At 45.5% G+C, this 25916-nt stretch overlaps 1 protein-coding gene across 2 annotated transcripts in view; it reads right to left on the bottom strand.

Annotated features, from left to right (window-relative positions):
* Nucleotides 1-25916, bottom strand: part of PDE10A (phosphodiesterase 10A) — a 1332617-nt gene that overhangs the window by 585702 nt on the left and 720999 nt on the right. For both annotated transcript variants that reach the window (XM_069235310.1, XM_069235309.1), the window contains exons 7-8: nucleotides 23979-24134; nucleotides 6304-6354 (exon numbers count right to left, since the gene is read on the bottom strand). In XM_069235310.1, the coding sequence (XP_069091411.1) occupies nucleotides 6304-6354; nucleotides 23979-24134 (207 nt within the window). The remainder of the gene's footprint in view (nucleotides 1-6303; nucleotides 6355-23978; nucleotides 24135-25916) is intronic.

Genomic DNA, 25916 nt, shown 5'->3' on the forward strand with positions numbered 1-25916 from the left:
GGATTCAAACCCATTGGTGCCACACGGTGACACTGAAGGACAATGCCATGTATGGGTCAGTGATTTACCTGCTTTCCATTTTCATCCTCTGTCAGAACTTAATAAATGTTCAATTTGCTGTATAAGTGCATTACAGTCACAGCACTGCACATAATGTGTGGCTGAGACATACGCTACGTTCTCACAGACTACCCTGTGTGCCAAACACTACCCTTCTTCATAGTTTGACGTTCTCTTTAGGAAACTTTGCGAAAATTCCCCAGCATGTCTGTCTTAGTTTCAATGGTAGATTTGCTCCCTTAGGTCGATGAATGGGCCCCCTCACAGCATTTTTCAGACACTGCCAGCTTGAATCCACAAACGGGTAGGAGTTGGATTTGGCATACAGAGTGCGCTAAAGGTGCATGTAAAGCATGTCTTCCTGAGCCTCAGGTGGCTGTCATAGGAGTCATTAGTAAGGGTTCCTGACGCATGCCTTTGGTAATGTTCAGGAAGAAGGTGGCAGTTACTTGACAGGTGGTAAAATGTTGTCAAACGTATTCCGTCCTGTGGCATATGTATGTGATGGGCCCTTGCCTGGCAGCTGTAAGTTGATGTGAGTGCAGTGACTGGTTGGATTGGGCCCGTGACCGGCAGTATGAAAATGTTGTGTGCGAATGGCATGTGAATGAACCATAAAGTGGTTGGTACAGTGAAGTGCCTTTATGGTTCACCCTCAGAAGACTTGGTTTCAATAGTCAGAAACTTTGATAAGTATTGATGCTTTGAAACCATTATTTCTGGAGGTGCTAAAACCAACCAGTATGAGTGGTGGATTAACATTAACATACTGGGACCAGGGGAGCCCAAGGGTGCAGGACTTGCGTGGCTCTCATCAGTTCTCCTTCACCCAGAATTCCTTTGAAATCACAAACTTTTCCTTACATTTCTGTGAGTGAAAGTCCTGGAATTTGCAGGCAGCCACAAATTTTCTACCAACCAGTGTTCCCCTATGTTTCCAGAGAAAAACGTTGCCTCACTCGTGTGGGTGGGTGGGCAAGTGACCGCAACAGAGAAGTGACCAAAACGTACTGTGGAGACATCAAAATTACCTATCACAAAACAGCCTGAGTCTTTGGTCCTGAGCTCAGCGGCCATATAGGGAAGCCTACCAAACCCAGACATTTCTGAAAACTAGACACCAGGGGCAGTCCACGTAACTGTGGCATGTGTGGATTCCACAAAGTTTTCATGCAAGGACTACTGCACAGGTAGTCACACTGCGCTGACCCTTGTGTGATCCATTCCTGTCAGAGGCACTAGGCCCAGGCACACCAGTGGGGTAGCGCTTTTATCAGGACAAGTTGGGGAACGCTAGGTGGGAAGATGTTTGTGGATCCATTCATATTCCAGTACTTTACTTCACAGATATGGAAGGAAAAATACTGTTTTAATTCAACGTTTCACCTTTGCGGGGTATTCTGGATAAAAAAATAAACTTGGGGGAATTCACACAAGCCACACCTCTGTGGACTCCCCTGGGTGGCTTTTTTTTTATTTTTTAAGAAATGCCTAGGTTTGGTAGCTTTCCCCAAATGGTTCCAGATCCCAGGACTAATTAGTACACTCAACTCAGTTATCATCGCCACAGTACGTTTTGGACATTTCCTGTCACAGGCACCAGGCCTACCCATACAAGTGAGGTGGTATTTTTAATCAGGAGACTTGGGGGAATGCTGGGTGGAAGGAAGTTTGTGGCTCCTCTCAGATTCCAGAACTTTGCAGCACCGAAATGTGAGGAAAGAGTGCTTCTTCAGCCCAATTTTGAGGTTTGCAAAGGATTCCGGGTGACAGAACCTAGTGAGAGTCCCATAAATTACCCTATCCTGGATTCCGCTAGATGTCTAGTATCCAAAAATGTACAGGTCTGTTAAGTTTCCGTAGGTGCCGGCTGAGCTACAGCCCAGATAGGCACTTTGCAAACAATAAGTCAGTTTTCAATTAAAAAATAGGATGTGTCCATCTTGCATTTTGGGGCGTTTCCTGCTGTGGGCACTACGTCTAGCCACAGAAGTGAGGTACCTTTTTCTATCGGGAGACTTAGGGGAAAACAGAATAGAAGAACAAGTGTTATTGCTAATTGTCTTTCTCTACATTTTTGCCTTCCAAATATAAGAAAGTGTGTAAGAAAGAAGTAATTTTGGGAAATGCCCTGTAGTTCACATGCTAGTATGGGGACCCCCGAATTCAGAGATGTGCAAATAACCACTGCTTCTAAGCTCCTTATCTTATGCCCATTTCGGAAATGCATAGGTTTCCTTGATATCTATTTTTCACTTTATATTTTAGCAAATGAATTGCTGTATACCCAGTATACAAACAAAATCCATTGCAAGGTGCAGCTCATTTATTGGCTCTGGGTACCTTGGGTTCTTGATAGACCTACAAGCCCTATAAATCCCAGCCAGCAGAAGGGTCCAGCAGACGTAACAGTAGCTGTCCAGGATCCAGTATTGGTTTCATACCCATTTCTGTCACTAACTGGAAGGAAGCTGAAAGCACAAAAATAGCAAAAATGGGGTATGACTCAGTATGTGTTGAAGAATTTGGTTTTCTGATTCAAGTCTGCCTGTTCCTGAAAGCTGGGAAGTAGGTGATTTTAGCACCGCAAACCTTTTGTTGATCCCATTTGTAGGGAAAAAGAACAGATGCTTTCTTCTGTAGCACTTTTTCCCATTAAAAAAAAAAGAATCAGCTGTATTTTGGCTAAATTCCTGGCCTTCTCCAGGGGGAACCCACAAACTCTTGAGTACCTTTAAAATCCCCAGAGTGGGGGAAAAAGGACACAAATTTGGCATGGATAGCTTATGTGGAAAAAAAGTTATGGGGGCCTAATGGCAAACTACCCCAAATAGCCAAAAAATAAGAGTACGACATGTAAACTTTGAATGTTAAACATGTCCTTACAATGAAAAGCCCCTAAAAGCCATTTTCAGTATAGAAAGATTAGCTGTTCCATAAGAAAGCAGTGGGGTACAATATTACGTTTAATAAATGTTTAAAAAGTATTAGCTATGCAGAGAAAAAGCTCAATAAATATTTTAGGGACTCTTTTTATTAGTGAAACAAAATTCAATTTAATGGTAAAGTCCAATTTTGTCTATTACGGAAAAAATACTTTGCAAAAGTTATATTAGCACTGCCTCATATCTCTGGATTCAAAATCTTAATTTTTTTTCTCCCACCAGGAATTAGCATTTCAATAGGTGTGAATGAGGTGTGCGCTTGCTTCCAGGAGCAAAACAACAGGTTGACCAGAATGGGCAGAAATGACCCCTCACAACTTGATAGAATATGCAGGGGAGGGTGGAAGGATCAGATTTGATATTAAAGTGTCAAGCCCTGCTTAAATGTCACAACCTGCTTGATAGGGCAGTTGGGGTTTTGCCATATGACATCTGTGGCATACTTCAAAGAGGCCTCCTCTGTCACAGGCAAATGTCAGCTGACACTGGGGCAGGGACCAGCAAGTTAGCATCAATCACTGTGGGACTGACATTACAATGTCATAGCCTGATTGATTCGTTTGCTGGGTTTACCTATATCATTTGGAGCACAAGTTAAATGATGTGTTTATCATCTGTTAGGTTGCTGAAAGCTCAGCTTTGATTTTATCACACATCTGTGCCCTGAGTTTGTAGGGGGTAAAAAGACTGACGAACACTGGATTTGAATGTTAGATGTGGGAGGACACCAGGATTACCATAGTCACTCCCCCCACACACACCGAGCCCTCAGAGCCTAAATTTAGTGTGGCAGAAGACTTTGGCCATCTTGAAAATGTGCAAAGTGGGTAGGGTTAGCCCAGGAAATCTCTAGCCCATTGGTTAGGGCATCGTCAGGGGGTTATTCCACCCATTAGCAAATGCCAGGCAAAAATGTCACACCTCCAGGCACCAACTGTACTGCAATCCAGGACCTGAAGAAGATCAGTAGAGGACTGAGCCTGCAGTCTACAACCTGAGAACAGCCATGGAGGACTGGTCTTGCACACTCTCTTGTACCCAGGACAAAGAAGTGGATTTTAAGGGTCATAATGCTGACCTCCTGTTAAAGCTACAGGGACACAACAAGCTACAAGAGACATTTTCCTGTACCTGCCCAGATGAACAGTGACAACTGGGATTATACCGTCCTGTTGGCCTCTGCCTGCCACCATGCAAATCTCTAAGTGTGTCTCCTAAGATCCATGGGAGCTTTAGAAGTGTACTCTTGTGGTGATTTGGGACCTAAAGGACTAAAGCAAGAAGGTAAAATCTTTGACCAGGACAAACCTGGTTAGTGTACCTAAAAATAATTCAACACGAGAAACCTTCACAAACTGCTAGTAGCAAAACCTTTGTGGTAGGTATGACAAAAATGTAACTCCTTAAGACAGAATTGTATAGACAGAGTTGTGATGTATCAATAGCAACTGATTTCAGAAGACCAAATTCCTACTAGTAACGACACTATCAAAACAACTCTATCACGTAAAAATTGAAAATCAGGTATTACATGGAATGCAGTAAGCTATTCCCACATACACCGTTAGCCCCATGCTGGAACTAATCTTCACACATATCAAAGCAACAGTTCTAGAAGTGCAAACTCATTTGTTGTTGGATCACTCATCAAGTACACTTCATCTCTTCAATGTAAAACACAGCCTTTACTTTAATAATTAACCTTAGTTGATCCCATTCCATCTAGAGGCATCAAAAAAGTAAACAAGTTCAATCTGTACAATACCAAACACACAATATAAAACACAAGATGGCTCAATCCCATAGTCCTCCAGGAATAAGCCTTTCACCTGAACATAACCCACACTCGCAAAAAAAACTCATGTCCAAAAGAAAATAAATGCAATCATGAAACAAAGTTACAATCACATTTCCAATTATGAAACAAAGTTACAATCACATTGTACAAAACACAGTTTCTATAAGGTCATGCAAAGCCACTCTGCGTGGCTTTGTATGGCCTCATTGATATGGAGTAAGGCAAGGCAGTGCAAATTGCTGCTTTGCCTTACTCAGTGTTAGGGAGGCATTCCATGGGCGTTGCAGTGGGTGTTTCAATGTAACACCCATAGATTTTGACGCATCCCCATATATACAAGGCCATTTAAACCTGAGAATGTGTCAAAATCTTACGGAGGCGTAACAAAGAGAAATATATTTATTTCTTCTTGTTTTATCCTTTTTGTGTGCTGCATTTTGCAGCACACATAGAAAGAGGAAAACCCCTCCCATGGATGTTTTTGTGCAGGAAGGTGCCCTTAAACCATGGTGCAAGGGTGCCTGCGTTAGCGCTAGGCAGCCATACTGGCACACAAGTGCAGTGAGAAAGGACAGGAATGCACTGTTTACATAGATATTGCGCATTCCTACCCTTTGACGCAGGGCAGCGCAAGGTGACTTGCTGTGCTGCCATGCGTCAAAAGCCCATTAAGCTGGGCTTTAGAGCCAGGGTTAGACTCGCACAAGAAGAAAGGCAAGAGACATTCGACAAAGGTGAACTAAAGACACTGAAAAAAATGACCTGTTCTCTTCCTTGTTAATATTGGCAATGCTCTTAGATTAATGTTTAGAATGTGATTTAACTGTGGTCTGAGAGTGCAGAATGTGACTTCCACACTTAATAGTACCCCCTTTTGTTGAACTACATCACCAAGGTATTCAGAACTACCTGCATGAACAATACAGGAGCAGTTAGAGTTAAAAACAAAAAGTCAGCAGAGTTCCAAACGAACGCCAGGTAATCATAAACATACCAGGTAATCACGCATGTGTGACAATCCACCATTTTAAATGAACTGTTTGGGTCACAGGGCATTTTATGCTTTCAGTTGTCAGCAGAAAGAACAGCCTCTCTGTGGACATGCCCTTTCCTCTACACCACCATGAAATCTAGGGGTTCTTCAGCCCCAACCCAACGATAAAAAACACACTTTCTCCTACCTTTTGTAAGAGTACAGTTCCTTATGTTTAAAGGGTGGGGAAATGCACACCAAATGTGGAGGGTGTTGCAAACCCTTCCTCTCATCCCAACCCTTTAGTGACGTGCGCCTATCCTGCCTTTAACTGTTGTTTATGCAGGCATCCTTGCATTTTAGCATAGCAATCCAGATTCTGTGAATCAGGGTCTCTCTTTTCTAAAACATTCACTTGGCATTTTACCATTTTATAGGCTGAACACCTTTGCTACTCAGGCGTTTCACAATAGACCTGGGAATGCCTTTTCGATCTACAGAATAAATATTTGCAACTAAATACTCACTTGAACTTGATGTATTGCTATTGAGGCCCATGCAAGATTTGCTGTGGCAACCTGAAAGATAAATTAAGCTGTTATTGATGGTTCTATTGCATTTCCTGCATAGAGTCGTCGTTAACTATGTGGCAAACAAAACAGTTACCACTCAGGATTATTCTCTATGAATTTCACAAATTCAAAATATGCTTTCATCTTACAGTCCTTATTGTGTTGATGAAGTGAAAGATCACCTTTTCGATGGAATAGTACATGGGGTTGGCAGAGCATTGCTACCTCTTAACATATCTTAGTGTATCCTTTTTTTAAATTTCTAAATGCCTTTGTAGAAGAGGGGACCACAAACATTGGACGTATTGGGATCTGGAACACTTTTTCAAACAATTAAACACATCTGTATGCTCTAAATCTGTGTCATGGAGTAACAAATTGGCTAAAAGCAGCATATTTATATAGTAGAATATAGTACATGAAGACTATGTAGCACATTCATCCCATGAAATACTAAAAAACTGACAACCAATCACTGAATTTGAGATTAAAGAGCAAGTGTCATGATTCACAAAAAAAAAAGGAAAATGCTGTGCATATAGCTATGGCGATAACTTGAAGGATCAACTCCAGTGCTCCCACCCAAGTCTGTCGCATCACTTGTGGGAGCAGTAGTTTGTCTGGTCTGTCCAAGTTACGCTGACACACAGACTTGACCACGAGGTTCTCATGAACATCACTCAGTTGGGTAGTTTAAATCGCCCTCAACATCTGTGTTTTCACCATTAATAGTGAACATCCTTAGTAAGTCATCCATTGTGTTCTGCCTGGCATCCTCCCCTCTCCTCCCCTTCTGCTTCGATCATTCCAGCATCCTTTCTGTATTCACCGGTACATTTCCCCTGGCAGACACAGGTCCTAAAGTTTGAATTGAAGCAGAGGCAGGGGCTGCATGAGGGGAGCTCAAGAGAAAGCAGCCATCTCAGTTACCTGAAAACTCCATCACTCGTGAAGAAACAAGTTACTTACCTTTAACTGTAGTTGTCCAATATTGGAAACTTTCAAAGATTCACATGCTTGAATTATTCCCCGTCGTCGAGATTGGAGTCTCCGGTGTAATTTAAAACCACATTCAATTGCATATAAAGCTCAGAGGCACTAGGCGTCTTAATTTAGTAAAATCTCACAGTCATTTTATAAAAAAGGACCAAACTGAAGAGACAACCAATCAGCTCTCACCCACCCTTAGAACCCTCCTGTGAGGAGCTGATTCCCCTCAAATTTTCCAAGCACAAGGGCAATTATAATCTAGGACTGAGAAAAATGAAGGTGAGCTCCCCAAGGGAGGAAGCGTGGGTCGCAAGTGAATCTATGAAAGTTTCCAATACTGGAGAACTACAGTTACAGGTAACTTGTTTCTTACTCCAGTATTGGAACTTTCATAGATTCACATGCTTGAATCAGAATAGTAAGCAGTGGAGAACACATTTTCATCCTACAAATGGCAGCATAGCGCACTGAAATGCGAACTGGCATGATAAAATGCACATAGTGGAAGTGTGGATTCAGCCTGTCTGTATCCAAGGAGATTCTGAATAGAGCAGCAGTTGCCTTCCCCCTGACCACAGGGACTGGACTTAGCTGATTGGCTCCCTGAGTCCCTGCTGCACCTGAGACCCTCCCACCCCCTCTGGCCCCTTAAGTTTGTGGAGGGAAGCCCAAGACAGCCACCTCCATTTTGTGAGCCTCTGTGCATCTCCCCTGTGTCCTGATACAGCCCAGTGTTCAAGGATTGCAAAAAGATCTAGGTAAGGAGCCCTGAGATTTTTCTGGGTAAATAGTATTATTTGTTCAAAAGTGTTTGTTTCAGCTACCTGTGTCTGTTTTACTGTGGACTCTCTGTGTTTCAGGCAGCCTGGCCTCTTTTAAAGTGTTTTTTTTTTTAATTTGTTTTTGCCGTGACTGTGTGAATTGTCTTGCTAGTTTGTGGCACCCCCCCTTTTTTTTCTCTTCTAAGTAAAAAGACTACATACATCTTGCAGAGTGTGTTTTTAGGAGACGGTTTTAATCTGTTTGTGTGATTTAAATTGTGCTTAAAAACTGTCTGCCCCCGGTATTTTTGCCTTTAAAAAAGCCTGATTTTAGAGTGCGCGCCCAGCACTATTGCAGTGTTTGTTTCTTAAACAATCTCTCCCTTACCTGGAAAGTAGACTCTGCTAGCTTGGAAGTGTGGATTCAGCCTGTCTGTATCCAAGGAGTTTCTGAATAGAGCAGCAGTTGCCTTTCCCCCTGACCACAGGGACTGTACTTCAGTTAATTTGCTCCTTATAAAAGTTCCTATTGGTTGTTGCATATGTTGTTGTGATAGGTTGTTGGGAGATGGTCTTTCATTGGTTGCTGGCTCCAGGGCTGCAGTTATGATTGGTGGATAGGGCTGATATTCTGATTGGCTGTTGGTTCTAGGGCTGTGATTGGTGGATAGGTCTGAGATTCTTATTGGCTGTTGGTTCTAGGGCTGTGATTGGTGGATAGGTCTGAGATTCTTATTGGCTGTTGGTTCTAGGGCTGTGATTGGTGGATAGGTCTGAGATTCTGATTGGCTGTTGGTTCTAGGGCTGTGATTGGTGGATAGGTCTGAGATTCTGATTGGCTGTTGGTTCTAGGGCTGTGATTGGTGGATAGGGCTGAGATTCTTATTGGCTGTTGGTTCTAGGGCTGTGATTGGTGGATAGGTCCGAGATTCTTATTGGCTGTTGGTTCTAGGGCTGTGATTGGTGGATAGGTCTGAGATTCTGATTGGCTGTTGGTTCAAGGGCTGTGATTGGTGGATAGGTCTAAGATTCTGATTGGTTGCTGGTTTTAAGGCTATGATTGGTGATTAGGGCTGGGTCTCCCATTAGTTGTTTGAATCAGGGCTTGAAATTGGATTGGCTAGGGTTAGGACCAGCTTCTTATTGGCCAGTAGGGCTATAAAAGGCTAGGACTCAGGGCGTCTCAGCCCGGGCGGAGAGGCCAAGGGCGGAGAGGCCAAGGGCGGAGAGGCCAAGGGCAGCTGCCTGTTTGGGCCTGTAAGAGCGGAGAGGACAAGGGCAGCTGCCTGTTTGGGCCTGTTCGGGACTACTAGGGACTAGGGCCAGAAATGCTGCCCAATTCTCAATTGACCAAGAATGGTTCCAGCCCCTACACATCCCTCAACATGCAAACACATATTCTACAAAGACATCCAACACATGCATCACAAACTGACGACAGACAGATTGCATTGCCCCATCACCCAACACAATACCTTATATACAACACATATACACATATCCCCCACAACTACAACAGTCAAACACCTGCATTCTCACAGCCAACACTACTCTGTCCACTCCCACTAACACAACCTGCCATCACCCACACAATACAAAACTACAGCATACATTTCTCTCAGTCTCAGCCTCCCAGATACACACACTCTGCTCATACTAACCAACAACACTATCCGCTGTTTGCTCCACACAGACCACCTGTCATCATAACAATTCCCAAACCCTGCCTTCAAACAGATCATCAACAAAAACTCTTCCCCTCTCTTCACCAATTACACACAACCATACAATCCCCACATTTCACTCCACCACACATATTACCTCTTCCAGTCATCGCAACTAATACTAACTCCCCTGACACACACCCATCACCTCTTATACACCTCGTACATTCATCTCCAAAACACATCAACACCCCATCTAATACTCAAATTCCACTTACCAGCACTAACTCACATACAAATCCCTCACCAAAAAAAAACTACACCAATATCCCCCTCACTATTCCACAAAAACAATACCGACCACAAACATCAGCACATCAAAGCAACACAAACTTACATTACACTTATCGTCATACCCACTCCCACCCCCAGGACTTACACAAAGAATACAAATTCCATCCTATCTCCACCCCTACTTTCTCACTCTTCACAAACACCTACCACAAGCACCCCAACCCAGCAACTTTCATTCAATCAATCAATCAATCACAATATTTATAGAGCGCACTACGTACCCGCAAGGGTTTCAAGGCGCTGGGGGGGGGGGGGGCAGGGGGGTGCTGCTACTGTTCGAAGAGCCAGGTCTTGAGGAGTCTCCTGAAGGTGAGAAGGTCCTGGGTCTGCCGCAGGGGGGTCGGGAGGGTGTTCCAGGTCTTGGCGGCAAGGTAGGAGAAGGATCTGCCACCGGAGGTCTTGCGTTGGAAGCGGGGAACGATGACGAGGGCGAGGTTGGTGGAGCGGAGATGGCGGGAGGGGACGTAGAAGTTGAGTCTGTTGTTCAGGTATGCTGGTCCGGCGCCATGGAGTGCCTTGTGAGCGTGGGTGAGGAGCTTGAAGGTGATCCTCTTGTCCACGGGGAGCCAGTGGAGGTCTTTCAGGTGGTGGGAGATGTGGCTTCGGCGGGGTACGTCGAGGACCAGTCGGGCGGAGGCGTTTTGGATGCGTTGGAGGCACGGATGTCTTTTGCTGGGATGCCTGTGTAGAGAGCGTTGCCGTAGTCTAGTCTACTGCTGACGAGGGCCTGGGTCACCGTTCTTCTGGTTTCCGTCGGGATCCATTTGTAGATTCTACGGAGCATGCGGAGGGTGTTGTAGCAGGAGGAGGAAACTGCGTTGACCTGCTAGGACATGGTGAGGGCAGAGTCGAGGACGAAACCCAGGTTGCGTGCCTGCTTGGCTGGTGTAGGAGGGGGTCCCAGCGCGGATGGCCACCAGGAGTCGTCCCAGGCCGAGGGGGTGCATCCGAGGATGAGGATCTCCGTCTTGTCGGAGTTCAGTTTCAGGCGGCTATTTCTCATCCACTCGGCGATGGACTTCATTCCCTCGTTTGGCTTTGGCGGTGGGTGGGTCTTTGGTGGGTCTTTGGTGAGGGAGAGGATGAGCTGGGTGTTGTCGGCATAGGAGAGAATGTTGAGGTTGTGCTGACGGGCCTGTTGTGCGAGGGGGGCCATGTAGACGTTGAACAGCGTCGGGCTTAGGGAGGAGCCTTGGGGTACACCGCAGATGATGTTGGTGGCTTCGGAGCGGAAGGGTGGGAGTCGGACTCTCTGGGTTCTGCCAGAGAGAAAGGAGGAGATCCAGTTGAGGGCCTTTTCTTGTATTCCGGCTTCGTGGAGGCGTGTTAATAAGGTGCGGTGACAAACCGTGTCGAAGGCTGCGGAAAGGTCCAGAAGGATGAGGGCTGATGTTTCGCCGTTGTCCATTTGCTGTCTGATGTCATCTGTGGCGGCGAGGAGAGCAGTCTCGGTGCTGTGGTTACCTCTGAAACCGGACTGGGAGGGGTCCAGGATGGAGTTGTCCTCGAGGTGGTGGGTGAGCTGAGCGTTGACGATCTTCTCGGTGACCCTCGCCGGGAAGGGGAGGAGGGAGATCGGACGGACGTTTTTGAGGTCGTTGGGGTCTGCCTTGGGTTTCTTGAGGAGGGCGTGGATTTCGGCATGCTTCCAGCTTTCCGGGAAAGTCGCGGTTTCGAAGGATAAGTTAATGACCTTTCGAAGTTGGGGGGCGATGGTAGAGTCGGCTTTGTTGTAGACGTGGTGGGGGCAAGGGTCTGAAGGGGATCCTGAGTGGATGGAGTTCATGATCTAGCGAGTTTCAGCGTCGTCTACGTGGGTCCAGGCGGTTGGTGCAGGTGGAGTTGTCAGGTGGGGTCTGGCGGAGGCGTGGTGTTGAGGCTGTCGTGGATGTCGGCGATCTTCTGATAGAAGAAGGTGGACAGGGCGTCGCAGAGTTCTTGGGATGGTGGGATGGTGGGATGTCGTTGACGAGCTCCTTCACGATGCAGAACAGTTCTTTGCTGTCGTGTGCGTTGTTGTTCAGGCGCTCTGTGAAGTGGGAACGTTTGGCGAGTCTGATTAGCTGGTGGTGCTTGCGGGTGGCCTCCTTGTGGGCTGCAAGGCTGTCGGGTGTGTGTTCGAGGAGCCATTTCTTCTTTAGTTTCTGGCAGGTGCGTTTGGAGGTGAGGAGTTCGTCAGTGAACCAGGCGGCTTTTTTCTTTCCTTGGTTGTCGGTGGCCCTCTTGAGTGGTGCGAGGGTGTTGGCGCAGTCGGTGATCCACTGTCGTAGGTTGAGTGCGGCAGTGTCTGGGTCGGTGGAGTCGGTGGGCGGGTTCTGGGCGAGGGTGCTGGTCAGCTGGCCTTCGGTGACTTTGCTCCAGCGGCGGTGTGGTGGTAGTCGGGTGCGGTGGTGTTCGATGTGCTTCTTGAATGTGAAGTGGATGCAGTGGTGGTCGGTCCAGTGGAGTTCGGTGGTGTGGTTAAAGGTGACGTGGTTGCTTGCGGAGAAGATCGGATCAAGTGTGTGGCCGACGATGTGGGTGGGTGTGTTGATCAGTTGTCTGAGGCCGAGGTTGGAGAGGTTGTCGATCAGAGATGTGGTGTTGGCGTCGTTGTTGTTCTCCAGGTGGAAATTGAGGTCTCCAAGGAGGATGTAGTCCGTTGAGGTGAGTGCGTGGGTGCTCGTGAGGTCGGCGATGGAGTCGCAGAAGGGTGCTCGTGGTCCTGGGGGTCGGTAGATGAGCGTTCCTCCGAGAGTGGTGTTGGGGTCAGTGTGGATCCGTAAGTGTAGGTGTTCGGCGGTCTTGAGGGTGTCGTCCGTGTGGGTGTGGATCTTGAGAGTGGATTTGTGGGCGATGGCTATTCCTCCTCCGATTCCGTTGGGGCGATCCCTCCTGGTGATCTTGTAGCCGTCCGGGATGGCTATGGCGATGTCTGGTGCTGAGGAGTCGTTCCACCAGGTTTCGGTCAGGAAGGCTACGTCTGGGGCGGTGGTGTCGAGCAGGTCCCAGAGCTCGATGGCGTGCTTGCGTGCGGAGCGTGTGTTGAGGAGTATGCAGTGGAGGTGGTTTGTTGTGGTTGTTGCAGGTTTCCTTGTTCTGTTGCAGGTGAAGTTGCAGGCGTGGCAGGAGAATGGTCCCTTGGTGTTCTTTGGGGATGACTGGAAACATGTTGTGGAGCGGCCGGGGTTGAGGGCGATGAGCTGGTTGGCTGAGTAGCGGCGTCTGGCGATGCAAGGGTCGTGCGGACCAGGGGGGGTGGCGCTGGGCGCGGGCCAGGCGCGGACGGGCGCTGATGAGCTTGCCTCTGGCGCGCCTCCGGCACAGACGCGCAGCGCCAGCCATTAAGAAGGGAGGGGGGAGGGAGGAGCAGCTGCGAGGCGGGAGGGAGCGGGAATGGGGGCATGAGGGGGGGCGGGCCGCAGGGAGGCAGCGGCAGGGGAAAGCGGCAAGGGGAGCACACAAGGGGCGAAAAGCGGTTACAACAGTAAAAAAGGCACAAATGGAAGCAAAATGGAGCAAAAGGCACAAAAAAGCAAGGCACAGAATACAGTCACAAATACAGTGAAAACGGCACAATGCACACGAGTACAGCGACGCAAATGGGGCAAAAAGGCAGAATAAAGCAAGGCGCAGAATACAGTCACAAATACAGTCAAATACAATCATTCACTCGCCTCTCCTCCATTGCACAATTTAGATAGAGCCTTACATCATGATCCACACTTTTCCTCCACCACCCCTAACCCATACTCCATCCACACTAAACAGACACACACAAAATAAAAAAACATGCCACTCATAGCAACCTTGCATCCCATTGTCTGTTACATAATAAAACTACCCTACAAAAATCAGTACACTCCTCATGGCTCTCTCAGCCACCAAGTCCACCACCCACACACACAGACCCAACAAAATGTCTCCTTAACCTGCTGGAAGAGGAACACTATTGAAAAGCAAGACCATTGTGAGCCTCAAACAGTTATCACAACTAGCAACACTCCTGCTTCAAGCTCACATTATACTACTTACCCTTCTCCTAAACAAAACAACACTACCACTAACACACCTTTTCTAAACTGCCAGCTCATAAATGCTCGATCACTCTCAAAAAACATGCACCACATCTACGACCTGCTCACAGACACACAACCTGACTTACTATTCATAACTGAATCCTGGTTGGGAGATGACATGGCACCAGTGTTGCACGAAGCAGTTCCTCCGGGCTATCAAACCATCACTCAAAACCGTATAGGCAAGAGAGGAGGTGGACTAGCTATTATATTCAAACAGGCAATGAACCTCAGTAAAACAGACAACATCTCCATACAAGATTGTGAAGCCCCCCTGACCAGATGCCACCCTACTCCAACTTCCTCCTGTAACTTTCTCCTCCTTTACAGACCTCCACCTAACAACTCCACATTCCTAGATGCTTTTCTAGACACAGTCTCAAACCTTGTTACACTATACTCCAATCTATGCATTCTTGGGGATCTAAACATTTGGTTTGACAAACCCAATATGCCCCATCCAAAAGCTATCACCACTGGCCTAGTCGCATTGAACCTACATCAGATTGTACACAATCCCACACACATCGCTGGTCAGATCCAAGATGTCATTTTTGCTAAGCCTGAACTAGTTACTGTTCATAGCATCACGCTAATCACCTGGTCAGACCACCATATGATAACTTTCCGACATACAACTCCACAAATCAACACACCCCACAACTACTTACATACATACACCTATCGACCATGGAGCAAACTCAATTTGGATCACTTAGAAACACATCTAACAGAAAACACAGATCTAGATACAATTAATTCTGTGCCAAAACTTTATGAGTGGCTACAGGAAGCTTTTGATGTCCTAATACCACTCAGAAAAACTAAACACGACAAAAGAAAACCAACACCTTGGAGAAACACAGAACTTAAAAAGATAAAGCAACAAATCAGAAAGTTGCAGCGGACCTGGCTCAAAACAAAACAGTCAAGACAAATCGCAACTACACAAACTTAACAGGATATACAAATCATCAATCAAAAAAGCTAAAAAAAAAGGTACTACTCGGACAGAATTCAAAATGCTCAATCTACAACCAAGGAATTTTATAAAATTCTCAATGAATTTCGAAAACCTACATGCATGGAAGGAAGTCATCCCACTACTCAAGATTTCACAAACAAATTGGCAACTCACTACACAACCAAGGCAGACACATTGTTTTCTTCTGTTTTAAATAGGAGTCCAATCAGCACCAACCCCTTTCCTAAAATACCCTTTAAGAATAAACCAACCCAACCTCTACAGTCCTTCAAACAAATATCCCAGGATGAATTTATGGATTTGGTCAAAGCAAGCAGACCTTCTGGTTGCCCTTCTGACCCTTGCCCACCACAAAACTTCAAGAACATTCTTCTATCTACTTCTGCTGCCACACCTGTAAGAAGAATCATCAACAACTCTTTAATTTCAGGAACTTTTCCTGTAGACCTGAAAAAGGCATACATACGACCTTTATTAAAGAAAACAAACCTAGACCCGCAAGACCCCAACAACTACAGACCAATCACAAATGGACCTTTCCTGGGCAAATTGATAGAAAGAGCAGCATTCGCCCAGATGTCACAATTCATTGAAGGCAATTCTATACTTTCAGACTTCCAAACTGGATTCCGCCCAGGAAGAAGCACTGAATCGGCACTCATGGCAATCTGGGACGATCTTAAAAACACAGTCGACCAAAATGGAGTTGCTGCACTTCTTCTCTTGGACCTCTCAGCTGCCTTTGATACGGTTGACCATGACACCCTAACTCAAAGACTCCACAAAGCCGGCATACAATGGACTGCTCTCGACTGGATTACTTCCTATCTTCAAAAAAGATCTAATATCATCCACTTGCCCCCCTTCTCGTCCAAACTCTATCTCACAAAAGCAGGGGTCCCCCAAGGGTCAATCATCTCACATTTCCTTTTCAACATCTACATGATATCTTTACCAGAACTAATCAATGATTTCCATCTCACATGCTACAACTATGCAGATGACACACAAATACTACTTAAATTAGAATGCCCCAAAAACATTGAAAACTCACAAATCTTCAGTTGCCTCAGAGCCGTTGATCAGTGGATGACCTGGAGCCATCTCAAACTAAATACCTCCAAAACAGAAATACTCATATGTGGTGACTGGAAAAATTATGACCCTCTGTGCATCTGGCCTGACGATCTCTGACCACCTCCTCAATTATCCAAGGAAGTTAAAAACCTAGGAATCACCATGGATTCCAAGTTAACTATGAATGCCCAAGTAGACAAATTAGCACGAACAAGCTTCATCACCTTGAAGACTTTACGACGCATCTTTCCCCACCTCGGATTTCCACACAAGGTGCAAGCTACTATCTCGCTTGTACAATCCAAACTTGATTATGCCAATGGCCTCTACCATGGATCATCTCTATCTGTTATGAAAAAACTACAACGTATCCAGAATTCCGCAGCCAGGCTACTATTACATGTAAAGCCGCAAGCCCACATCTCCCCTGCCTTGAGAGCACTACACTGGTTACCCGTTGCCAGAAGATGCACTTTCAAGCTGCTTTGTATCACCCACAAAAGCTATACATGGAACAGGACCGCTTTTTATCAGAAAGAAAATTACCAAATACATCCAACAAAGAACCCTCCGCTCAAGATTGGCACCCCGCCTTAGAACACCACCATACAAGAAAGAGACTATAGGTGGTACATCCTTCTCTGTCCAAGCAGCCAAACTATGGAATTCATTACCCCCAACTATAAGAGCCACAGATAACTTTCTTGTCTTCAGAAAACTACTCAAGAGTTGGCTCTTTCCTTCATAACCACCATATTCAAACAACTATGAACTGCATATGCCTATGTTGATAAATATTTTTTCAGATTATGTGTATATTTCTATTTATTTATAGTTTCTTTAGAAAATATGTGTTGCTGCTATGTCATAACAATAAAATACACACACACTCTTTAAACCTGTTTGACTAAGTATTTTTTACCCATGGTTCTAATTATGTATTGTATGTGCATATGTGTGTGTGTGTGTGTATATATATATGTATGTATGTGTATATGTTGTTTCTGTGCTTGGCATGTTCGTGGATCATTGCATGGCTCCTGGGTGGGTTGTTATACTAGATATCTATGAATTCCTGCTCTCATCTTATCACACTTATCTACTCATCATCATATGTCATGTCTCTATCAAACTATCCTCCATTCTCACTCCGACTCATCCCAAATCCCTTTTACTACTTTCATCTCCTAAATAACTCTGCCTAAGCTCTTCCCTCCGCTTCCACATCTAACTCACCAAACCTCACTCTACTACTGTGACCTCCCACACAACCCTACTAAATTCTCCTGCATTTATCTCACCCTGCTACTATGCTTTCCCTAACCCTTCCACATACTCTTCCCTCCTCCGCCCCCCTTTACTCACCCCGAGCCTTTGGGTTGAGTAAATGAAGGATATACTCCCAATTAACACTTCTGGATTTCTTTCCTCCTCCACCCCCCCATTACTCCAGTCAATCTAACTAACAAACTCTCATATCCGCGGCTCAAATTAACTCATAATAATACTAAAACTGTACTCATTATTTCCAGATACTAATCCATCACTAATTCTTGTTGGGTTCCAGAGTAGTGTGCTACTCATCGAAAAGCGCTTTGACGCCTCGTCAGGGGTAGTAAGCGCTATATAAATACGATTACAATACAATAACACTTCTTGCTATGATCTACAACATTATAATAAAGAAACTGTGATATAACCGGAAATAAGCGGATGGAGAGAAATAATTATTTTAGCTCACCGTCATTGAAACAGGTTTCGAAGGACCACTTGACCAACGGCTGCATCCCGAAGTGACTCTGTGTCCAGGAAGTAATGCGGCGTGAAGGTGTGAGTTATTCTCCATGTCGCAGCTCAACAGATGTCTTTAATTGATACACCAGCAAACAGCACACAGGATGCAGAGAGAGCCCTAGTAGAATGCGCTCTTACGCTCGTGTTCAATGGCCTTCCTGTTTTCCGATGGCAGAATATGATTGTGCCCTTAATCCACCTGGATATAGTCTGTTTCGTTACCGAGTTACCTTTTCTAGCAGCACTGAACGCTACAAATAACTGAGTGGACTGTCTTAACACTCTTGTCCTGCCCAGAAAGACTTTTATGCACCTTTTAAGGTCGAGTGAATGAAGAGTTCTTCCCGTAGCAGTTCGTGGGTTCGGGAAGAAAGTTTTGAACATCACCGGCTCGTTGTTATGGAACTCCGAAGGCACCTTGGTAACTAATTTAGGATTGGTGTGCTGGATGACTCTGTCCTGCCTGACCTGCAGAAAGGGTTCCTGTATAGTGAAAGCTTGAACTTCACTAACTCTGTGCTGCGAAGTAAGGGCAAGAAGGAGAGCCACTTTCCAAGTGAGGTACTTGATGTCCGCTCTGTGAATCGGCTCAAAAGGCTCCTTCATAAGCTGGCCAAGGACGATGTTAAGTTGCCATGCTGGCGGCGGTGGTTTTACTGGAGGAAAAATATCTGAAGAGAACTTTGAGAAATTGCTTTACCAATCTGAGAGAGCATAGGGATGGTTTGCCTGGTACTCTTCTGTATCTGGAGATGGCAGCTACATGGACTCCGACTGAGGAATGGGCTAGACCTGAACGTGCCAGCTGTAACAAATACAGCAACACTGCCTCCGGTGCGGAGGAGAGAGGGTGCACATTTTGGGTTTCGCAACAAACACAAAATCTCTTCCATTTTAGTCGGTAAGATTTGCTGGTACTAGCTGCACGTGCGTTAGCTAGCACTTCTCTGCACTCAGACGGTAGATCTCGATGGCCAAATTCATTGTACTCAGGAGCCATGCGTGCAAACAGAGATTTGGGGTCCGGGTACCTCACTTGCCCCTGATTGATGGTAAGTGGGTACGGGATTGGTCTGAGCCTGATGGATGGAAAGGCCGACAGGAGAAGCAACTCCATGTACCACGGTTGACGCGGCCACGCTGGAGCTATGAGGATCAGCTGTCAGGGTTCCGACCATCTTCCTGATCACCCTTACGAGGAGATGAATCAGAGGAAAAGCGTACGCATAAATCCCTGACCATGCGATTGAAAATGCATCCCCCCATGACCCCTGTCGATGATGCCAACTTGCATAATGACGGCATTTGGCATTCTTGGAGGATGCAAACAGGTCCAGATTCGGTTTTCCCCACCGGTTGAATATTCAATCTAGCGTCCTCTGGTCTAATTCCCACTCATGGGAGGATGTCGCCAATCTGCTTAGCGAATCCGCGATGGTATTCTGTAGGCCTGTGACATGCTCCCAGTGATGTGGCTTGAGTGGTGAATGCACCATTTCCAGGTGGTTTGTGCTACTCGAAGGAATATGCGAGACCTTGTTCCTCCCTGCTTGTTTAGGTAGTGCATTGTGGTGGTAATGTCTGTCCTTACAAGCACCGCTGACCCTCGTATCCTTGGAAGGAAGGCTTGCAAGGCGTAATAGGCCACTCTCAGCTCAAGAAGATTTATGTGGAACAAACGGTGAGAGGACAGCCACTTGCCGCTTACCCAAAGGTCCGGCAAGCATGCGCCCCATCCTGTGAGCTATGCATCCATAGTTACAATTATTGGAGGAACTCGTGCCAAGAATCTGAGTCCTTTGGAAATGTTCTCGGGATTCGTCCACCAATCCAAAGAATGGACCATGCGCTGTGTTACAAGGATGGTATCCTCGAAGGAGTGTCGTGCTTGCATCCATTGCTTGTCCAGTTCTTCCTGAATTGGACGGATTCGGAGGCGGCAGAATGGAATGCAGCTGATACACGACGACATCATGCCCAGAAAGGACTTGTACTGCCGGACTGAAAGACACCTTTTTCTTTGGACGCGCCTTGCCAGCCGTATTAGCCTTGTTTGTCTGTCCGGCGCTGAATAGGCTTTGGCTCGTTGAGTGTTCAAGATAGCCCCTAGGAAGGCTAATCGAGTGGATGGCTGTAGGAACTATTTTTCCTTGTTGAGCGTAAGGCCCAATTCCTCGAAAAGTCGCAGAGTCACCTTGACTGAACTTTGTTGTCTGGACATCGGGAGCTTTTACCAAGTCGAGGTAGGGAAAAACCTGATGTTTGTTTCTCCTTAGATAGGCCGCCACTGGCTCTAGACAGTTGGTAAAGATTTGTGGTGCTGAACGTAGGCCAAAGGGAAGGACCTTGAACTGGAAATGTTTGCCTTTGACCACAAACCTCAGGTACTTTCTGTGGAGCAGATGAATGGTACTTCTTTAGCTCCCGTAAATTCAGGATTGGCCGCCATAGGCAAGACTTTTTTTCGGATGAGAAAGAAACAGGAGTAAAAACCCTTTCCCTTCTGGGAATGCGGAACAGACTCTATAGACCCTTTCTTCAGCATGGTTGCTACCTCCAAGCGGAGTAGATGAAGGTGTTTTTGATGAACCTGTGATGGAGGCATCGAAGGGGGAATCTGGGTGAATTCCAACAGGTGTCCAAAGTGGATGACATCCAGCACCCACTTGTCTTTGGTTATTTGTTGCTAGCGTTGTATATGATGTTTCAGAATTCCATGATAAATTGTAGGAGGAGAGTGACTAGGACGTGTCATTAGACAGTCATTGTCTCCATGTGGATCCTTTAGATTGACGCCCCTGTTTGTTCTTGTGGTAGGGCCTGGTATATGCTGCAGGAGGTGGTTGCCTCGGCTGGTACTGTGTTCTAGCAGGTTGAAACGTGGAGGAATAGGCTGGGTACCTATATTGTTGGAATCCGCCACAAAAAGAAGGTTGACCTCTGCCCCTAGCACCCAGAAAGGGCACTTTCCTATACTGCAGAGTGCCAGGGATTTTGCCGTTTCTGTATCTGCCTTGATGGCTTGAAGGGCGTCATTGACGTACTTGCCAAATAGAGCTTCCCCGTCGTATGGAAGATCTAGAATTTTTGTTTGTACTTCTGGCTGAAAATTGGTGGCTTTGAGACAACCTTGATGCCTCAACACAGCTGAACCCGCGAGTAGTCTGAAGCCCACTGCCGCTATATCAAGCGCACAATCGATCTCCGCTGAAGATCACTGGCCCTCTATCAGAACTTTCCTAGCTTCTGCTTTGGAGGTGCCTGGAAGCTCTTCTAGTGAATGGGAGATATCGGACCAGAGCTGTTGACTGTATATGCCTAGCAGAGCAAGGGAGTTGGCCGCCCTTACCACAATAGCAGACATGGAGGAGAAACGCTTGCAGATGTTATCTAAGCACCTTCCTTCTTTATCTGGCGGTGATGTCAATGGCGTAGTGGGGTTCCTGGAGCGACGTTGGGCAACTTGTGATATTACGGAGTGTGGCTTCGGATGTCCTGAGAGGCAAGCGGGAGCATCCTCCGTTGGCTTACGTTTTTTATCCAGTCTCTGTAGAACCGCAGGGACCATTGCTGGATTCTGCATAATTTTTAGGCCCTGGCTCCAAACATGGTCTACGATGGGTGTAGCTCTGACCATTTTCATGTGGGGCTCTTTAAAGTCATATAGGAAGCAGTCCTGCTGAATTTTGGGTATTGGAAGATCAAACCGCGCGGTGGCACGCTCAGGCAGATTATGGAAGCCACCTATATCCTCAGGTGGAGACTCACCCATGGGCGCTGTATAATATAATCATCCCACTCATCATTATCAAGCTGTATCTCACCTTCCTCCGCATCCTCATCGGAGGATACATGATGTCTTATTGAGGAAAGAACTGACTGCTGTGACCTTGGCTGAAGTGCATGATGCAGCCGCTACAAGAGAGGAGTTGCTGGCGGAGGCAGAAGTATCGGCTGTGCACCGAAGGCTTAGTTGGAAAACGTTCCTGATAATCCGCCAACATTGCTTGCAAGTCAGAAACAAGCCCAGGGGGGAAGACCGACCAATGGCGGCTGCTCATAATAGCCTTGGGTGTAGTATGAAGCCTCATCATCATCGGAGTATTCTTGGCACTTAACCCTTAACTGTGAAGGGCTGCTGGCGACTCCAAAAATACCCTCCTAATCAGAGTCATCTTCATCCAAAAGATGAGGGTAAAAGGCTGGAAACCTTGCTAGGAGATGTAACTGAGGGAGTTAGGTGATACTTTTCCCCCCTCCTTTGAGCATCCTGGTCTCCTGACGACAACAGAGGCAATGAACAAGGCCTCTGAACCTTTACTGCAGTCTTCGTCGTCAAGAGGTGTGTCGTAGACGGTAGAGATGTCGTCAACGGTTGATGTGTCATCGACGATGCCGTCAATGGCTGTTGTCCTGTCGATGAAGCCGTCGTCAGTGGAAGCACCGTCGACGAGGCTGTCGACAGCGGGAACAGCTTCGACGAGGCCGTTAGCGGCGGGGTCGTCAATGAGAGCGTCAACGGTATCACCGCTGATGGTGAAGCTAGAGGGCGTGCCGTAGACGAACATATCGTAGACGAAGAGCCGGATCTTGCCATAGAGACAGACAGTGTTATAACGGTAGAAGTCGTCGTCAGTACTTGAGCCGTCAACGGCGCCGATGATCCTGTCGATGGTGCAGAAGTTGTTTTTTTTAAAGTATGCTTTACCTTGAATGGTGTTGTCGATGGCTCAGAAACAGGCTTCTTTTTGGACTTAAAGTCAGAAGCTTTAGTCTTCATCTTTCAAGGGCTATAAGTATTTGAAGATGCCCCAGCAGACTTGTTAACAACTTTTCTTGGTCTTTCCTCTGAAGAAACTTCAGATTGTTGTTTGACAGGCGTTTTCACCACAGAAACAGAAGAAGAGGCAATGTCCTCATCAGAGACAGGGTTGTCCCTGGATTTCAACGTCTGGAGCCAGATGAGAAGACAACCCTCTCTGTCTTTAAGGGTCTTGGTAGAAAATGTTCTACATACCTTGCAGTCTCTCAGTTTATGGCTCAGATAGATACAATAAATACAGTCCTTATGCTGATCATTAACACGCAGCCTTTTCTTCATGCAGGTAGTGCAAGCTCTAAAGAGCCATTTCTTAGGTGTCTCTGACATGGTAGTCAGTTTGAACCACCTTGAACTATTCCTGAAGAGAGAAAATATCCAAATCCACTGAAAGAATTTCTGAGAGAAAAACTGAGCAGAGCTCAGAGGAGACTCCTTAGCACAACGTGCAGTGGAAAATCTGAGGGAAATCAGCTCCTCACACAAGGGTTCTAAGGGGTGGTGAGAGCTGATTGGTTGTCTCTTAAGTTTGGCCCTTTTTTATAAAATGACTGTGAGATGTTACTAAATTAAGAGGCCTAGTGCCTCTGAGCTTTACAGCAATTGAATGTGGTTTTATATTACACCGGAGACTCCCATCTCTACGACGGGGAATGATTCAAGCATGTAAATCTATGTAAGTTCCAGTACTGGAGTAAGAATTTTTTATCATTCAATTTATTTTTATTTTTTGGTTAAGAGTGCTTGTTAATGCGTGTGACAAAATCATACATTATGACAAAATATATACTTGCCAACCATCACAGTTTGAGTACCCCTCTAGGAATTAGTTGCAAGTTTTATCACTATTTTAGGGTATTTACAGACATGCATATCACTGGGGCATCAGTGACCTTATAGTAAGACTAAAATTAGAGCCTGAACTGTAAAGACAGGATAATGATGAAGGCAACCACTGGTTTTACAAACATGTTAATTTGTGTTAGGCAGGTAAATGCATAGGCATCAAATACCTGGGGTTAGCGGTGAACACCCACCAAAAATAAGATTTAACTAATGGAAGACTCAATAAACACATACTACAATGCATGTATGCTGCACAAAATACCAAGTTAATTATTACCTCACCTGTTGATGGCTGATATGGAAGGCTGCCTTCCCCCAGTGCCGATGAAGCTCAAGGATCCCAATGAGGTCACCAATTGCTGTCACAATTGGCAAACAAAGAACAGACTGTATACGAGTCCCCGAGTCCAGCCCAGTACCTTTGGGAAATCGCTCATCCTGAAACGACACAAACGACAACTTGCAAATATGGAAAATAGAAAGTCTAACATCATACAGGTTTACACAACACCAGGGAAATGTACACATTTTTTTTTTTGTATTGAGTGTCTCATGTGCTCTGCCTACCATACCACAGAACCCTTCAGCCTGCTATCACAACAGGGCGAAATACATTAGAGGGATAGACAAAGTCCATGATTGGTGTCCTTACTGGCATTTGGATGCTCATTTCAGAAGGAACAATATTGGGTTCAGACAGACGAAAATTAATATGAACCAACTGTTCCAATTGTCAACTATACTTGAGGATACCAGGTATATTCACATAATCTGCTGTAGGATTATATTTCATTTCAAAGCTCCTGCATAAAGAAAGCAACACTCTGGAAAACATTTAATTACTGTTTTTCACATGCATATATTGTCCTTTGAAAAAGTGCTCCGTTGCATTTCAACGTCACATGGTCTTGATCACGTCATCAAGACCTTGCAAGGTCCAAAAGCATTGAAACACCTTTTTAGGGATATATTGATAGACACACACAGAGCAGCCCAAAGGTGTGGTTTACCATTTTAATTTGCAAAGGAAATTTGATGTCTGATATAGAAAACACAGCTGATGGAATTACACCAAATACCTCACAAAGTCAGACCTTTAATGAGAAGGCATGGTTTTTGTGATCTGATGTAAATCCTTTCAGCTATTTTCGAGAAATTCGTATTTAAATAGTGATTCAGCTTGCGCATAGGGGAGTTATCCCTCAGAAAAATGTACTTTTTGGGACAGCTGTACCAGAACTATCTGATTGGCTGCCCATCTGAGAAAATGTTGCAGCTACCAATACAGAACTCAGTCCTGAATCCCCTCTCCCCTCCCCGAAAAAAGTTAAAAAATAAAATAAAATAAGGCGACAACGTGAGCACAACTTAACCCCTATGGGGACCTTTGTGATGAGGTCTGGAAGAAATTGGAGGGGGGGGGGGGGGGGTTTGAAATAGACCCTCTCCTAGGTTACATTTAAAAATAACATTTTGGTCGCAGGAACTGTGGTTCCAGTACCGACTAAGGCCTCCTTGTGGTACAGCAGCAAAAAAAAAAATATTTGTGTCTGCTCACAGTGTAGCCCCTATGGCCAAGGGCCGTTTTGCAAGCCCTAAGCTGTGCACAGTGGGTTGCGTGCAAGGCTAACCAACCGCTGCTGCACCTGGCTGAAGGCTGTGTGAAGCAGATGGGTGAGGGGGTTTAGGAGGGGAAGCCAAAACAAAGGCTAAAGTGATGTTAGACGCAAGTGCTAAAAGGAGATAAGAACTAACATTTGAAAACTGACATACTACAGAAATTTGGCAGTTATTGTTTAGTGAACTAACTAGAACTTACACCTCTGACATGCACGACTTAAGAACTCATATATCCTTAATGATATCATCCACACATTGTTTCAGCGCCCAATAGGCTTCGTAGATTAAAAAAAAAAATATATATATATATATATATATATATATATATATATATATATATATATATATATATATATATATATATATATATATCCACTGAGAAAGCCAAGGGTTAAAGTAACGTTAGTTAGGTGTGATAAAACAATTGTTTTTTGTTTAAAAAAAAAATAAAAGAAATTCACTGGGGAAAAAAAATAAAGATCAAAGTGACATTATAGTTAGGTGAATATCTCAGTGACAACATTCTAGTTTTGAAAACAAAATTAACCCAGCAATTTACCAGTTATAGTTGCTTCAGGACAGGAGTCCCAGAAGTCCTGT

This window comes from Pleurodeles waltl, chromosome 5 (genome assembly GCF_031143425.1).
Source record: "Pleurodeles waltl isolate 20211129_DDA chromosome 5, aPleWal1.hap1.20221129, whole genome shotgun sequence".
NCBI classification, from domain to species: Eukaryota; Metazoa; Chordata; class Amphibia; order Caudata; family Salamandridae; genus Pleurodeles; species Pleurodeles waltl.